Source organism: Orbilia oligospora (assembly GCF_000225545.1).
Source record: "Orbilia oligospora ATCC 24927 unplaced genomic scaffold scaffold00110, whole genome shotgun sequence".
NCBI lineage: Eukaryota > Fungi > Ascomycota > Orbiliomycetes > Orbiliales > Orbiliaceae > Orbilia > Orbilia oligospora.
Genome location: NW_011645667.1, coordinates 703,249 through 721,142, shown reverse-complemented (window position 1 = coordinate 721,142; position 17,894 = coordinate 703,249). Strand labels below are relative to the sequence as shown.

Sequence of the window (17,894 nt, the reverse complement as noted above, 5' to 3'; positions counted from 1 at the left end):
AGCTCGAAGCTCGAAGCGGCTGTCGGAACCATTTCTAGTGACCTCGAAAATTAACGACGTTAATTAATACTACTTTATCCCAGCCACCCACCTAGTGACTTACTATAGATCTAGATATTCTATATACAAATATTAATATTGTAAAGATAATGCATATAATGTCCTAGCATAGTTGATCACCCTAAAGATCAACCGCTGAACAATATAGATGGTATTCGGCTCAGCATCCACATCAGACCTACTTGGTAGCAGTAGGCGATTATATCCACTATTTTGATACTTGCATTTTATTAAGTTTCTCGAGTTGAGGAACTGGCTTCCGACCGCCATGTCTGTACTGCAGAACTGTCGACGTGTTCCAGCTCACTGCACATGTTCTCGCCACACAACAACACTAAAATTCTGGAGAAAAATGTGTTGGACTGCATTTTCCAACAGCACCCCAACCAAACGCGGATCCTGGCTTGGCATCCCACAATGCCAAGCCTGCTGTCAAGCTAAGCTATCGATATCAACGTCCTAGCTGCAGCCAAGCTAGCAGGCACCATACGCTAACCACCATCCAAACATCTTCATCTACATCTACATCTACATCCATCTCATTGAATAAGAACTACCAAGATGGATTCCCTAGATGCGCCATGTTTTATCAATTTGCTCCCCACCGAACTGCTCTACCGTATCTTCACAACGATCGATGAGCCTAAAACCCTTTGTCGAGCGGAACGGACATGCCATCGCTGGCAGTCAATTATCAACAGTCAAGCCCTTTGGCGAAATCTTGCAACAAAGATTTCAAGCGCAAGGATTCTCCCAGAGCGATTCAATGAGCTAGGAAAAGGTAGCTTGATTGCGGGCAGATACGTCGTTGACGAAGAAGGCGGTCACTGGCATTACATGTACAGAGACCTCGTTCGAAACATACACTGTCTCAACCGCATTCCTAATTCCAGTCATGACCGTTCACCCCTAACAAAAGATGAAAAGAATTTGGAAAATAAGGATGGTCTAGAAATACTCCAAGTTGTCTCGTCGATGTCTGACCTCTCGGAGTTACCTAAAGACTACGGTGGGAGTAAGGATGCCTATGTCACTCGCAAGATCGATTTAACATCATCCGCCATCGAAGGAATGAGGCTCCAACCTAGGCCGTTGGTAATATCTAAAACACCTCCGTTCACAGACTCTCTTTGTCCTGGCGAGACTTCATTCGATGAGACGGCATGGGTTTACTATGCAGACCAACTTGCATTATGGCCTCGGCCCCACCGTGAAATCATTTTCGAGACACGGACGGCAGACAAATGCCACACCACTATCCAGAAAGGTGTACTCAGATCAGGTGTAAACGGTATTTTTGGCGAAGGAAAGTGGTCTTGGATTGACCCAGAGAAGACCGAGAGCCAATGTGATCAGCCAACAGCTCTGGATCCGGTGGCAGAAGACGCGAAAGGTGGATTATCTTCGAGTGAACAAAAGAAGCCTTGGAAGGTATTTACTACGAAGTCGAAATCAACTTCTTCCTCGATTGCACCCTCATCAACAATCAGCGCTACAGCTAACAACCGGAATCCTCAGGACGGGACAAATTCAGATGAAACCGCGACAGCTATTGCGAAGGAGATCGCAGGTTTATCCACCACAGAAATAGCCCCGATTCTCAAACAGGGATCCCCGACTAAACCTCTATACCCTGAAGGTCTTCTAAAATGGGCTGCATCCATCGATTCGCCCAATACTTTGCCCCACGCACGGCGCTGGGACCCGAATCACACAGTTTTTAGCTCGTACCGAAATAAATTTAATCTGACACGCGAAAGCAACCCAGAATGTGCAACCCCTCAAGCAGTCGAGAGCGTAATAAACACTTTATTCGGCGAGGCATCAAGTCAAGCCCACTCAGATCCTAATCTCAGGATAAATTACCGACGTATTGGGTCTGGTTTTCCAGACATGGTTGCTATAAAGGTAGATCGACTCGCCCTACCACCGTCCCTATCTGTTCAGAAAGACCCGACCCACCCTGCAGAGCCTATTCCTACGGTCAACCAAAGCTGGAATCTTTTTGGTGGTGCCAAGTGGAGTTTGAACTCTGTGTCCTTTCTTAATGAAATCGAGGCTTTAGAGATGGAACAAAAAGATGGCACAACAAGTTCGCCCTCCGAACCTTGGTGGTTTCATGAAACCCGCTATCAGACAGGAGAACAAGAACCCCCTCACGTATGGGAGACTTCTCATAAATGGGAGTACCGCAGTTGCGGCGACTATCTCATCATTTCCGACGATATCGGAATGTCTGGTCCATGCACTATCAGTTGCTTCAAAACTGGTTATCACAACGAGAAATCCACAGCTAATCCCACAACGTACCTTCGTGGTGCTGCTCTCCGAAACTACCTCGCTGCTGGCCCATCCTCAGACCTAATCTGGCAGAAATCTTTGAAAAGTGGAGGCTTCATTCTAGACCTAGCGAGTGCAGCTCCAGTACATTCACTTGAACACCCTGACCTCGACCGGGGTCGTCCATCTTACTTCCTGGATAACGATGGACTTACCCTAAACTCAAAGGTTGTCGTTTACGCAACCCGCAAAAAAGTCTTCTACACCCTCAGCTATGATAATACAATCATGTTGGAAGGTTCCGGACAATCGCTCACTTGCATGGAGTTCCATGTCATCGCTATAGAAACCGGCCACACCATAAATATTCTCGACTTAGAACACGAAACCCGTACCCTCGAACTTTATGGTGCATCTTGGTACGGGTGGGCCAGTTTTGTAATGAGCGATACACACCTAATTGCAACTGTCGGTGGTCACATCCATGAAGATCAAGGCGCCGAACAAATGGAAAATTCCATTGCTCCAACATGGACTCGTGACGATAGATATGGTCGAGAGGAAGTATTTATTTGGCCTTTGGACACCCCAAGTCAGAACATGTCTCTAGCACCGGAGGAAAGAAAGATTTTCCCAACAGGAAGGCTGGCAGTCGGCTTTAACAAGCATAAATGGTGGCATAGGGATCGTTACTTGAGTCTAAGCAGAGATGGGAGATTTTTGGCTGTTTCATCGAAATACACGCTGGTAGTATGGGACCTTTGGCTAGGCGATCAGGACGGTGTCGTTCACTACTTCGAACAATACAGTAGGTTTCTCTAAATCATTTTATGATATACCATTCACTCGAACTAACATTCTATAATCGACAGTGAACGGACTACAAGGATATGAAATGTCAAAAGCTGGTGATGTAGCATGGAATGGTATATGGTTACAATACCGCGATATAGTTGTTGACCCAAGCCGCAAGACCTTCACAAACTCAAACCCAAACTATGAGCACGAACTCTTAAGAAAAGTTATATTCATCCCAAACAACGAAATCCGTCTACTACTTCGAAGCAGTGCCTCCGAATTCACAAATACCGAGGAAGGGAAACAAGCACTCAAGGAACTGGACCTTAAACTAACCCGACGGTATCTACCAAGTAGCGACTCCGACAGTGATGAGACTAGCGATAGTTGGACTACAGACGACGACGATGATGGGGATTATGAAAGTGACAGTGACGATGACTACGATTCTGATGGCGGGGGCTTTCGGAGTCAGATGTACATGGATGACGGTGATTGGGACGGTGAAGGGGATTATGATCCGGATTATGGAAGTGATGACGATGACGACGACGATAATAATGATGATGATTCTGGCGACGGTATACAGGGGTCCGGATATACCGTTCAGCACGTGAACCCACCAAGTGAAAGTCGAGACCAGCCTCCGAAAGTTAAGAAGCGAAAGTTGGAAGCGACTGAAACCGAGGCCGGAGAATCAAGTGCCGCGGGTAGGAGTCAGGCTCCCGTCCCTGTCGTCGGGTGGGGTGATGCAGAGAAGGGTGGCGATGGAAAGGGGGACGGTTGGGGTACTGATAGTTCTGGAGGACTCGATGTATCTTGGTAAATATCCCCCTTTTTCTTGTGATTTATAACCAGAAGATGGAGCATTATTCGGAAGATCTTTTTATTCAAACTTCCGTACTATTGATGGTATATGCATGCGTTTAGCAGCGAGCATTCATATCATAAGAAACTTAGCTTGCTACATAGTCCAGAAAACAAACCATAACACGGTTTGAACTAAGATAGCACCTCACATTCAGAAGCATAATAATAACAATTATGATGAAAATTAAAATAAACCCCACAATCCGCTTTTCTTTTTTACGTACAAGTAGCTCAATCGTTTTCCGTGAGAAGAAGAAAGAAAAGATATGTAAATACGGTAAAAGGGACAAGTAATCACAGTGAATCAAAAAAAAAAAAGACAATAGCCCAGTTCCTCCTCAAAATCCATACATACCCCCACCACCCCCAAGAAACCCCGATACAATCTCTATACCCAAGCCAGTGAAAACTTGGACTTTCTCTGCAGGCGTAAGAGAAGGCTCGGTTGGAGGCGGAGGATCAGGACCACTGCTAGAAGACGTTCCTCCGGATCCCAAAGCCTGATTCTACCAGTAAGCGGGGCGTAGTCCCGTTAAGCCACTCAAATCGTCTGAATGATCGTCCTTTTTGCGCTGACCAGACACCTATACAGAATTTATCATGTATTAGCATTCATATATCCAATACATTTTGAAAGGGGTGACAGGCCGAAGAGGAGGGAGGCGGCAATAATTTTGAATAAATAAGAAAAAAAGAGTGTGTGCGTTCCATTTTGTTACAAGGTGCTATGCATATGCGGATATACGGAGGAACATTCAATCATCGAGCCCGAGCTCCTTTCGTCTATGGTATGGATACCCACCCGACCACGATCGCAAAAAAAAGAGTCTCCATCAAAAAATAAATAAATAGAAAGTCCAGGTCAAAGTGTAAAATGACGGTTGAACTACGGACGATATTAAAAAATCGCAAAGCCTTTGCCTTCCTTCTCTAAAGCAACTTTACTCACCTCAAGCTGCACATTCCTATGTATCGCAACCAACCAATCAACATAACTCTGCGCCTCATTATTTCGGTCTTCGACGAGTAGACCCGCGAATTCGAATTCGCTTCCATCCAAGCCTTGCCTGGCGAGCATGATGGTAATCTTTCTGCCAGCCCTTCGTTCTTCCATCCATCGTACTAGGTTTCGAGTTTGGGCATTGAGATGTGTTTCCAATACCGGGATAATTTCAGGTGCGAAGGGGTCGAGTGCTTGTAAGGTCTGTTTGCCTTCGCCAAATAAGTCCTCTATAAGGTTGGGAGAGACGTTTGCATGAAGCCATAGGAGACAAGTTTGACCATTATCGACGAGGTAAGCCCCGCCCTCTTCAATCCGCGAGAAGGATGCACGAACTTGGGTCGGAATGGAGAGGAGACCGGTTGTTGCATCTGGGAATCCTTGCTCAGGCTCAAGGGAATGAATAGGAAGTATTCTAGGGTAAAGGTAAGACATAAGTTCGGAAGGTGGCATCTGCTTAATCAGGCGCATGGCATGAGTTCGCATATCGCTGGAAATGGGACCGGCTGTAGGTTATAATATTAGCACTGCCATTGATATCAAACTCGACACGAAGGGGTATACCTCTGAATGCTCTGCATTTGATGAGAGAGAGCATGTACATTGCAAATTCCTTCAGACCTTCTGGAAGAACCAGCTGGCCTGGAGGGGTGCCGGTCGAGAAATGCTTGCGGTAATTAGCCAAGATTTCGATACACTTGTCCGTGATACTCTGGCGGATATCTTTAAGGTTTCGGTCAACCATCTTGTTGGCAGCTGTAGAAAATTAGATCAGCATCGGTTCTGGTTTAGCAGCCATAATGATGTTACTATACCTTCTTTCGCGATTATCGAAACAACTGCCTCCTGGTCTACGAAGCGGAGAACTTCCCTTCCAACTTCCGTGACTGCTGCAACAATGTTCTGCACCCTGACTCTTCTCTCTCCGCTAGCCGTAGTATACAACAGTGCGCTCTGGAAATGCGCATCTAGTTTTGGATCCAACTTGCCATCATACGTAAACATAACCGAAATACTCTTATCAGCATCGATAGCACCCATCTCCAAATCTCCTTGGAAGGTCTTTTGCAAGAAATTCCCGTGGTAAGAGTTAACCTGAAGGCCGTTTGAACATCGAACTTTCATCAATGCCTGGAAACCATTTTCGCGGGTTATCGCATGTGCAAACTCCTTCTCAACCTTAGGCCCGTCGCGCGTAGCCACAAAGTTAGGGAAAAAGAAGGTGTCTCCGCCTGATGTTGCTGACAAATGACCAAGGGTCGCTACATCGATGTATGTTGAAGGACCAAGCATCATATCGATACCAATGCCACTGTCTACAAGCTTCTTGGCGAGCGCGATATAAGTAGGATTGTCTGTTTTAAAGAGCTGACGTTCCTTTTCACCTGCGTGTGTATTCGGGTCGTCACGCATAACCAAGCTGCCATGGACTTTTAATGTGGGGAGGGTAGTCATGCAGCACATTATGCGGCCACCAGTAGCTTCTAGAGCAGATACTGCGGCTGTAAGAACTGGGAGTATAGCAGTTTCGTGAACGCGGGTGTGTTCATGGAGGGTTGGGAGAAGATCGAGAAGAGCTTCAATTTGAGTCCTAGCTGGTGTTAGATCAAGTCGCCGCCTTCAAGTCCGTGAAACGTACCTTGATTCATATGGATCGACGAAAAGACCATCTTCAAGAGGAACGAACGGTTCTTCCAGGTCCGTCATCATCATGAGTTGTGCGGTATCCAATTTCGGCTACACGATTGTGAGTAAAACCCTTGTGAAATAAGACAGCTCTTCCTTAGCTTACGCTCAAATTATAAAATCCAATGTCCTTATCAAACGTGACAATACCAATCCTACATCCCTTAGGTAACTTTCTACCCTTGATTTGTGTCGTCGGCTCTCCGTTCTCATCAGGTTCACCTTCTTCCTCTTCAACGCCGTCATACAAGGCTGCCTTGATCGATTTCGCAACAACGTGTGTCCACCCTTTATCAATTGCCTCTTTGCTTGTCTCGATGAGAAAGAGGTATCGTAAAGGTGTTGGTGGTTTAGCCCAGTACTCCTTAGGTACCACGAACTCCACCGTCCCTCTCGATAACTCTGGTCTCGAATCGCGATCTATCCTCCGCCCCTGGGCATCTATCGGCTGATAATACTCTGGCGAAACTTCGTTGTTAGGGAAGAGACACATGTTGCAAACGAACTTAGCACCAGAGCCGGTGAATTGCATGAAAGGGTTGATGTAGGTTCTACACCTGCGACAACGTGGTGGACCAGTATCTCCGAAATCCAAAACCGGTACAGGACCTTCTTCAGGCTTCTGCGCAGCAAGTGGGGTAAGGATCAGAGATAGAGGTAGGCCAGTTTGGGCGAGGAGTTCAGTATTCGCAGGGACATTGTTGAGGGTCATTCGGGCAAACTTGGGTGAAGAGTTGCCTTGATCATGAGCCATGAAATCAGTAGTCGCGGGAGGAGGATGGTGGCGCTCCAGAGTTGGGTATATTTGCGAATCGGCATACTTCTGGGCGCTTTCACGAGCCTCGGGTATAGATGGGATAGCATCGGGATCGACTCTGTGCTGTGCGCCTGGGCCGGATCCGGTAGGCGGGTGTATCGCAGCGCTGTATTCCCCCAATTGCCCACCAGAAGGTGCGCTGAGACCGGTCGGTGCTTGGAAGCCACTAGTCGGTGCTTGGAAACCACTAGACGGTACATATGGAGATGGTGCAGGAGCGCTAAATTGTGGTTGCCCGAATCCTGGGGACACTTGTCCTTGCAAACCAGGTGTTACGAACCCCGAGCCAGCATCATGAGGCAGCATAGGGGGTCCAGGAACAAATCCAGCAGCCGGAGAAACATCCATAGTACCCATTGCTGATGTAGAGTCCACAGTATGATACGCTCTTGCTTTCTTCTTCTTCCCATGAGCTGCTACATGTTGTTCCGTCCCTGCTCCTCCTAGATGCATCCCGCCCATACCAGCAGCCAACCCCCCAACGTCATGTCCACCAGGAGCACCCGACCCATACAGCATGCCCGGTGTATCTGGTGGATGCATTGGTGGACTAGGTTGGCCATATTGATTTTGGCCAGCGCCATACCCGTATGGCTGTTGTTGATGTGGAGCGCCATGTTGTTGATAAGGAGAAGAACCGTGTGGCGGTCCACCTTGCTGATATTGGCCACCTGGCGGAGGTGGCATAGGAGGCCTATTCGAGGCATTGGGATCGTTCGGAATATGTGAATTGGAGTAATTGTACATTGTGGCGGTGAATATGCCCTGACGAAGGGCGAATTTACGATATGCCTAGGCAGCTCCAGTGGGGTCTCTGTTAGCTAAGAATGTCGAGAACAACAGCAGCGAAAATCAACCAACAGCTACACCAAAATAGGGGGCTTACGAGACCAGATAGATGATGCAGAGATGCTATGAAGGAATGGCGATGCTACGAAGCGGATTTGAAGGACGAAGTCGGAAAGGTAATGGTAATTGGATGCAGCTAAAATTTGGGCCACCGTAGCTCCACACAAGTTGTCGCTGTGGCATCGACGCAGACGCACCGCCACCTTTACAATTCACTAGCCACGCCGACGTCACGCCACGCCAAAAAGATTACCACACAGCAACACATATTCCAGCCTCAAACAACACATGACTACAGTTTAAACAACGGATCTCATTTGGGTAGTAGACATATACAGAGGATAGATATAATCAGATTCAAACCTGAGGTTAGACTACTGGCAGCAAGCTCCGCTCCCGCTAGAAGAGTGAACTGCAGCGACTTCACCATCACCGCCAATCTCCGCCTCTACTCCACCTTGTTTATGATTGTTTCCGTCCACATTCAGTAAAACTGACTTGTTGATTGATTGTCTGTGAAACCAGTACTGCAGTTAGCATCTGATTGCAATTATGTATTTCTCGAACTCTCAAGAAGGATTGTACGTACGTCGAAGGGGGCAAGTCCAACGCTGGGTTCTTATCAAAGAAATTGACGGGTTTCAGGTGGACTCTTAGTGTCTCAACCGGCATCACGGGGCTATTGAGGTTTTAGGTGGTTAGTCTTTCATAAAATACCAAAGCTTATCACTAAATAATCAAAACTTACAAGTCCTCAATTCTAGGAATATGGTTGATTCCAAATTGAACCCAAACAACGATGTCATCTCCCTCTTCAGTATCGAACTTCGTCCCTCTCTTAACCCACTCTCTAATACCATGCCCACCACGGCTCTGGTTTGTATACATTCCAGCTGCATAAAGCTCCCAGTCTTTGTATTTCGTTACGTACACCGCCTTATCCGCAAACTCCGCCCGTTTGAAATGGTAGCTATCCGGCGATGCCAACAGCTTTTGGAACGGTGGTGCCTGGATCTTATATCCCACTGGCTTGTTGTTGACCGGATTGAGATGCTTTGGATTTTGGATCTTAAAAACACGATTGTTCTCTGGTGATTCTAGGAAGCCTCCTTCAGTTTCGACCTTGGTTTCGGTGATGTAGTAACCAGTTCCAAAAGGGTTGAAAGGATCATCGCGTTCCATCGGTTTGGCTTCTTCATAGATAACCTTGTTACCGAATCCATCGATAGCAGGGTCGATTCTCAGGGAGAAGATATGCTGATGATGTTGGGCTAAAACTCCAGGATGAACAATGGTACCAAAATTTGGACAATCCTTAATCTCGGGGTCAAGAGGCGCAGTCGACAAAATACCAGTCGCCCTGACCTCATAAGACAGTTCACCAGCGGTGTTGAAGATAAAGGCGAAGATATACTCGTAATTCGCGACGGTAATGATGCTTTGGAGAACTAACTCTCGCATACGAGAAATAACGGAGTTCCCGGTTCGGTAGTTCATATGCTTGAATTGGATGCCAGCATCTTGTTCGTGGACGCAAATACAGTTCTCCATGACTACTGGCTCGCCCTTATCGTCTGCGATTGGGAAGCTGAGATATGCAATTGTTCCAAGGCAGTCGCAACCGAGTTTAAGATTGTTCGCCATCAACCTGTCGTGCGTAATTGTTAATACTCGTTTTAGGAATCTTTGTTATTAATAGACGCAGAGAAATACCCAGCGCCAGCATCTCCCAAATCAAAAGCCTGCTTCCGATGATACGGCTTCCTAGGGTCCGCATATGGAATCGCCATATCCGATAGTGACAACCTATAGAAAACATCTCGTCCGTCATAGCTGACGTTATAAATCACCATACCCTCACGATGATTGAATCCGACTCTGAACTTCCACTTTTGCCATTCGAGTTCCTCGCCATTTTTGGAGAACCTAAAGGACACACCCTCCGGCTGGATGATATTCAATGGTTTAAGGTCTGTTCTGAGCTTTTGGTGCTCAGGTGTGTATTCGTTGAGGATCGGTTTATGAGGCTTATAATCGGTGATAGTATCGTCGATTCCAGTTGGTAGTCTATCAATTCTAACAACCTTTCTAGTAGCAACATCAACAACCGGGGAAATCGGTATCGGATTGGCGTAGTGGTTGCCATCTGCATTGTCCTTGGATCGGGAATAGAGATAGCATTGCCATTGCTTTCGTTCGTCATCGACACCATCAGATCCTAGGACACCAACAATTAGAAGCCGTATTAATATTCGACATCCATGCCGCATGTACATGCATACCATAGATCCAAGGATCCGCACTAGCGAGATAACACCATTATCAGTATACTAATCCAAGACTCCAAGGTTTTTGTAGATTTTTGGAGGGATGGTGCCTACATTACGATAGTACCCTCAGGTAGCTGAAGCTTCGCAATTTCAGCCTGAACACCCTCATCCGCCAGGCAGACCCTCTCCATCTCCATGACCTCCTCCCCATCGGCGCATGAGTGAAGACCCTCAAGTTTTGTCTTGTACTCGAAGGTTCCGGTCCCCAAGTTGATAACGGTTTCGAAAATATCCGGCTATTATATAATCAAGCCCAGCGTCAGGATTGGTTACACCATTTCCAGGATTATGCATGGATACCATCCATGGACCTATTATCAACAGCCTTGCTTACCGTCCTGGCAATATAGTAAACTACAAACGCCTTGCGGTCAATTTGTGGTTTCAACCCTTCCTCGGCTTTCAACCACTCCTTCATAACCTCCTTCTCGGGTTCTCGCAATGTAACACATTTAAAGTTAAGCTCCACACCGGGATACTCGTTTTTGACCAACCCAGCAGCTTGCGTTATTTCCTGAACAGTCAACGGGGAAAACGGATGCAGAATCCGCTCAGCCTTGATATTGATCACCTGCTCAACCCGCGCAGGAAGGCTATTGGACGCCGGCATGATTTCGATAGCTAGACGAGGAGGGTGTGTGGCTGTATTACTATTGGACTGGGGTTTCGACTGGGTAAAAAGGCGTTCTTTGCGGTTGCGGTGGATTAGGCTATGCCGCGCGGTCGATTTGTGATGTGACGACTGGAATGCCTGTTATGCAGCTCTGGGCTGTGCTTATAGCGGACGATGCAGCAAACTTTTTTCTCGATCAAGATCGCGGAGAAGCTCGGATTAATGATAATCCCCAAGACCAGACGAATGTTGTGAGTATACTTTGTACACGGCACAGATATCCCCTGCTTGTACGTGGCAAAAAGCGGTGGACCCGATGATCAATGAATCCGATTCCTATATGATAAGGGATATCATATAAAGAATTTCAGACGAAAATACCTACTTTCGCAAGCTATATACGTCGAACTTCATCCGATCTCGGATACCAAACGGAAAGGTTTTCAGAAAGAATTGTCGTAAAATCCACAAAGGTCCAAAGGAAAATATGGTTTACTACGACCGTGTTTTCACGGGCTGCCGATATCGAATACAGTATCAATTACGCGGCTCTGGAATAGCCGTAAGCTTTAGAGCTCCCCAGATATCAAAAACTTTGATTCGGTGATTGATAATGGCTGAAGGAGGGACCTGCCAATTCGGTCATGGTTACTCAAAGCGTTACAGAAGGTCAACGGCTACGGTGCAAGGCGAGTGGATGCAACCTTGATACGACGACAAACTCATTATTAGGCATTCTCGCCTATCTGTGGTTCAGAACGGCCCCTGCCCCCTCGGCTGGACTTGCCAGAGAGAGCTAGTCAGGGCCGGATGGCCATTTGTTGTTCTCGCGCGAGACATTATCAGAAGCTGGTATTCTGAGGCCTGGCCTAGGCATGTTGCGGATATCATGAAAATATATCCTCGTGATATATATCATGACCCTTAAAGATAATTGATACGATATCAAACCGCAATGTAAACATCGCGTCGTCGAATACGAGCACACCACAAAACAGCCATCGGGCTAAAGCTTCGCGATCGCAATTAATGCAATTAATTTTAATCCACCACACATGTCCTGAGAATCGTGATATCCAGGGCAAGTTCCTCTTCTTGGCATGGTTGGCAAAATTAAATCGCAGCAGCTATGAACTCGGACGCTCAAGCCCCGCCACTGTGACCCCCAACTTTATATATCGTGGTCCATCACATCCAGGAGGTCTGTGGCAACCAAATCCACAATGTTTGGGGGCGCAAATTTTTTTTCCCAACATTTAAAACCTATAAATCCTATGGCCTGTCTATACGAGTCAGCCTCCCGACTCGAACATCCGAATCCATCTTCCATCGGCAAAGTCCCCAACCCGATTCAATCTTTTAGCTTAGCTTTGAACTAGCCAGGCTCATGTATGTACGTACATTATGTACTACGCGGAATACTCTGTATTCTGCAGAGCATTGCATTCCAGCACCTACATTTCAGGAGCATCACTATTAACTCTCCTTCAGGATAGGAAACAACCGCCACACGGGACACCAAAAGCTTAAAACCACGCAGAAACGGAAAAGAAATGAAAAGAAAGAGCTCCCGGCTAGTGGTTGTGCTTCCCCGCACTAATCCCTGAGGGTCAAAAACCTCAAGCATTCAATGGACAAAAAAAGCGTTCAACTTGCAACTTCGGAGAACCAAAAGAAAAAAAAAAAGTTTACAAGGACAGCAGAAAATAGAGCTTGCTCTTGGTTTCCTCTTACGTGGAACTTAGATAACTGGCGAATTTTCTAGACGTAATGTGAAAACGGGCTGATAACGCCATAATGACAGGACAGGTGTGTTTGAAGGCAGTTAGCGAGGGAGACCCTGTTCATCGAAACGAGCATCAAACCTTTAAATTTTTCTCACAAAAAAAAGACCACCTTGATGCTTCTCTCTCGTATCGAATCGAAGAAAACGGGTATTAACATTCCGCGGCACCGGCCGACGCAGCCCAAGTATGAAGTAGTAAGGGGATAATAAACAGTGCAATTTATGAAGTGGGGATATAAAAACCACAAAATATAGCAAGATGCATTGAAAGGGACCGCCAGTGTGAAATTGGAAGTGAAAGGTGGCATTCGTATCTGTGCATAACCTCTGCTTTGATTCAAACATGGAAAATTCCTTCACACGGTGATTGTTTCAACAAAAAAAAAAAAAAAAAAAAAAGGCGGCTGAATGGATGGGGAATTATACGTATCGATAGGACTGTCAACATAGGGCCTAAGTTAAGAGGCACCTATAAAGATCTCGAGTTATAGTGTCTGGTTCGCTGGACGTGCAGTGTGGGAACAAGAAACACACGTGCATTTAATCACATTCCGGCAATTGCCAACTATGCAGACTTTCGGTTTTCGTGCAGAACATTCGACAACTCTTCCAACCCTTCGTCGAGCCGCCGGTGGGATTTCACGTGCATAACAATCCAAATATACCCCTCTTAGATAATGTAATGTACGTACTTGTTTAAGTACGTACTTAAAGTACCTAAAGACATCAGATACAAAATATTAAGCAATGACATCACAAGGCGGGAAGGAGAACCCGTGCGGAGAACCTTGTCAGTGATCCGGTCGACTCGCCTCTACTGGGATTCCGGACAACCAAGCGAGAGTGTCTCAGCCAGGTTGGAGTTGTTAGTAAGTACATGTACATGTACCTACTTACCTTACTCACATACATGCATACGACAACATTAAAAAAAAAAGAAGAGAGAGAGAGAAGAAGAGTAGGAGGAAGTGTAAGAGGATGAGGATGGGGGTATGAGAGATCGGGAAAACTTTTGTCCTAGCGAAACAAGATCGATATGAATTCGGCGATTCAACAAACTTAATAGTGCAAATATTTTCTATGCAGGTAATGCAAAGTTACTAATATGATATCGATGACTTGCAACTTAGCTTGGTTCCCGTGTCATATGTAGGCCGAATATTTCTAGTGCCCCGAGTGTATGTCCATAGTTATTTTGTACTTACTGCACTACCTACTTGCTACCCGATTTTCAAATAGACACCAATGTCGATACTCAATCTCGCGCATATAGGACTATCAGGAATGTTCAGGCCCAGAAACCAACTGATCATGAGGGAGACAGATTTTTGTCTACATACATCTTGAATAGAATTTGGTATCTTTGTATATGTGTGCGGAAGAATTCTACAGAAGCAGAGAGCCTCTTCTTTCTAAGTATCAATGCAGCTAGCTAATACCCTCCAAATAACATGCAAAAGTGTATGCAGGGAGGTTCGCCATGTAGAAGAGGATCGGGGGTGCTAGTTTTGAACTCCGTAAAGCATGCGTACCAGGCACTACTAACCCGATTAGCGGAACTCAAATAAAGATAAAGAAAAGAAAAGAAAGAGAAAAAAAAAGCAAGATATATATCATGCATTGATGAATGCACCGATCAATGTATCATGATGAATGAGAGTTGAAATAAGAACTAAAATTCAATTTTTCACCAAACCCAAGTAGCTCCTACCCATATGAAAGTTTCTTTTCCAAACACACCCTCCCGGACTCCAAAGATCCAATAAAACGAATGAATGAAAGGCATTCGACAAAGGAAATAGAAGGAGGGAAAGGAATTCGTATTCAGACGGACGTCAGAATTGTGTTTTTATTTGCTTTGCTTTGCTTGCTATGCTGTAATGAGGAGATTGTGAAAACATATATTCATGCGATGCTCCAAACCACCAACTCCATAATGATAGTTGAAAATGAAAGGTAGAAGATATGAAAATCAGCTGGGCTAATGTACTGTGCAACACAAAAAGAAAAAGATAAACAGAAGGGCGATATGTCAGATTATAAACGAACAGCGACCGAGGAAGATGGAAAGGACAAGAGGGAACAAAAAAAAACAGAAAATATTACAGCCAAAATCATAAGCATTTATCATGATGAGAATAACTTGCGTATTGGGGGTACTCAGAGTATAATGTATCACAAAACATCCACAAACGCCACCTCTGCTCTGATATTTTGGGGGGATGATGCTGAACAAAAAACACGATGAGAAACTAAAAAAGAATACTCGCACAAAGAATGGTACAGGTGGAATTGAAGACGCACTGGTTGTTCCCACTTGAGGGAGGACTATGATCGCACCGCATTCGAAGAGGGCGAATAAGTTGAGCCTTCCTAAGTTCCCAGTCGCTTAAGATCCTAGGAAAGAAGAAAGTTGTAACCAAAGTCTTGGATGATTTTTTCCCAATCCCAGCTGGTCTCATCCTCCGCGTCCATGAGGTCCCAGATCCTCTCAACAACTTTCTGGGCATGGAATGCGTTCTGTAGACCTGCAGTCTTCATTTCTTCCAACTTTCTGCTAATCTCAGGGCGTTGCTCAATGTCGAACGCAGCACAACCCAACAAAAATACTGGCATGAGCAAGACGCCATAGCTGTATAAGCCAGGTGGAAGAGCTGCAAGGCACTTAAGGCCTTCGTCCACGGCATTCCTTATCTTAGGATCTGGTACAGAGCGCTGCACAGTCCTATAAAGGTATATCCAAGTAACTTGCTGGTAGAGCATAGCGTAGAAGCCTCGATAGGGTTGTGAAGGGTTTTGGTTCGGTTTCCAGGTTCGAACCTGTTCATCAATCTCGACAGCTTTACTAAGCATCACTTCATCTATCGTGGGGTATAGGCCATCTGCCTTCCGTTTTCGAATCATATCCCGAAGAGCGGTGATGCGAGAAATATTTTCGAATAACTGGTTTAGGGTTCCTATCAGGGTTCCCGCTTCGCTACTCTGTTCAACGTGCTCCTTGGTAGTAACCTGAGTAGATGCTTCTGGCATAAAGGGCGCAGGCGGAGCTAGCCCAGCCGGGGCACGGCCAAACGTACTAAGATCGAGCGTGGGTCTCCTAGTCATGTTCGTCATGCCGTCGAGGACAAGATGATAGTAGAAAAACTCAATAAAGAATCTTGCGAACTTGAGCTCATGAGGCTCAGTGTCCTTTGCCTTGGCTCTAGCATTCATTTTGTCGGCGACAGAGTTTAGATAGTCCATATGGGTGCGGTGAGCACCGGTGTTGTCCCCCTCACCGATAGCCTCAAGGCAAAGAACGATAGTAGTTGCCACTGTCGAGTCGTCAATCACAGATCCCTCCTGCAGGGTCAAGCTGTTGATACCTTGTGTCAAAATCCGGATAGCGAGGTCTTTATGATGGTATTGGGCGTTTCTGACAGATGGGTCTGTTTTTGCTAAGTGAGAGGCGGCTAAACAGAGCATAGAATGCATAAGGCCGCTGTTATCGATAGCGAGAGGTAGCAAAACCTCTTTGAAGGTCCTGCCCTCTTCACCCAGGTGGGAGAAGACAGAGCTGACAGTCACAACGAAGTGGTTGAGGAGTTTCCGGTCAAGGTCTGACTCAACCCCTTCGATCAGAGCAGGTAGTGTTGGTTGAAAAGGGATCCTATGGTTGGCGTCTAGATGGCATGAAAAAGTCAGAAATGAAATAATAAAGGACAAATAACGGCAACCAACCTCTACCGGACCTCCAATAGGTTTTTGGGCTATACCCTTCGCACACATACCCATTTTTCCCACAGTTATTACCTATCACCGACAAGATTAGTTTATTGACTGAACTTCAAGAAACAGAGCCTCTTACACTCTGGTTTGCCTTCATCACATTTCTTCTTTCGCTTCCTGCATGTCAAGCATCCCGTCTTAGATCTTCCTTTAGCAACCTTGCTTTTAGGCTCAGGAGGGTTTGGAGGATTCTTTCGTGGCCGTCCACGGGGACGTTTAATTGGCTGCTGCGGTACGAGCGATGTCGGTGTTATATCCTCGGTCTTAAGGTCGAGTTCAAATTTGGGTTCCGTGGTTGTTTCAGCCTTAATTTCTTGCTGAGGAGGAGAAGCCTCGGTGTCAGCTACATCTCCATTGTCCTCATTTTCATCACTGGATGTTAAGAAAGCAGGTGTAAAGGGCTCCTCTTTGACAGAGCTTGCACTTGATGCCGCATAGGTTGACTGGGCAGATGCAGAACCAGTATATGATGAATAGGCTGGATTAACGTTGAGTGATGAGGTAGGTGATATAGAAAAGGTTGTGGCAGACGAGGGGGTCACCGATCCAGCAGAATAATCTCCATTAGAAGAACATGTTGTTGAGCATATGGATAATCTCAATCCGTGGGGTTTGTTAGACCTTGGTGACATGGTTGTATTCCCAAAAAATATCCTCTTATTTCCCTGAGATAATATTCAGCTCGTCAATAACGAACCATGAATAGTCGATAGTTGTAACGACCAATAGCCTGATCAGCAGGTCGGTTGATCACTTGAAGTGGCGATTGGATAGGCCGTCGGTATGAGTAGATAGTTTAGATGTTTCGTTGTATATTCTAGCTAAGATTGTTCAAAGCTAGTGGGAGTTGGCTCGAAGTGTTGCTGATAGTGGTTCGTTTGGATCGGCTGGCAGGTTGATGGGTCAAACCCAAGACGGACACAAGCCGGATATGTGCGGTTTAAAAGCTTCGAGGCGGGAAGGGTTTTTATATCTTGAGCGGGGGGACCAAGGTCCAGTGTTAGTTCGGTCCAAGAAATCGTTTAGTCAATCCAATT

At 46.0% G+C, this 17,894-nt stretch overlaps 4 protein-coding genes across 4 annotated transcripts; 1 reads left to right on the top strand and 3 right to left on the bottom strand.

Moving 5' to 3' along the window:
* Window positions 1-621: 621 nt before the first annotated feature.
* AOL_s00110g188 (uncharacterized protein) lies at window positions 622-3,964 on the top strand (the record flags this gene model as incomplete). Its single annotated transcript, XM_011126878.1, has 2 exons — window positions 622-3,148; window positions 3,213-3,964. 2 exons carry the CDS (start codon window positions 622-624, stop codon window positions 3,962-3,964), a joined length of 3,279 nt encoding a protein of 1,092 aa, XP_011125180.1.
* A 550-nt stretch (window positions 3,965-4,514) lies between these two features.
* On the bottom strand, window positions 4,515-8,258 carry AOL_s00110g187 (uncharacterized protein; the record flags this gene model as incomplete). The annotated part of the gene is made up of 6 exons (XM_011126877.1): window positions 4,515-4,592; window positions 4,958-5,514; window positions 5,573-5,764; window positions 5,824-6,599; window positions 6,648-6,745; window positions 6,801-8,258. The coding sequence occupies 6 exons, from the start codon at window positions 8,256-8,258 to the stop codon at window positions 4,515-4,517; spliced, it is 3,159 nt and encodes a 1,052-aa protein (XP_011125179.1).
* Window positions 8,259-8,734: 476 nt separating this feature from the next.
* Window positions 8,735-11,300, bottom strand: AOL_s00110g186 (uncharacterized protein; the record flags this gene model as incomplete). Its single annotated transcript, XM_011126876.1, has 7 exons — window positions 8,735-8,873; window positions 8,950-9,039; window positions 9,109-10,008; window positions 10,074-10,578; window positions 10,643-10,662; window positions 10,742-10,926; window positions 11,025-11,300. 7 exons carry the CDS (start codon window positions 11,298-11,300, stop codon window positions 8,735-8,737), a joined length of 2,115 nt encoding a protein of 704 aa, XP_011125178.1.
* Window positions 11,301-15,486: 4,186 nt separating this feature from the next.
* Window positions 15,487-17,489, bottom strand: AOL_s00110g185 (uncharacterized protein; the record flags this gene model as incomplete). The annotated part of the gene is made up of 3 exons (XM_011126875.1): window positions 15,487-16,751; window positions 16,810-16,881; window positions 16,937-17,489. 3 exons carry the CDS (start codon window positions 17,487-17,489, stop codon window positions 15,487-15,489), a joined length of 1,890 nt encoding a protein of 629 aa, XP_011125177.1.
* Window positions 17,490-17,894: the final 405 nt, after the last annotated feature.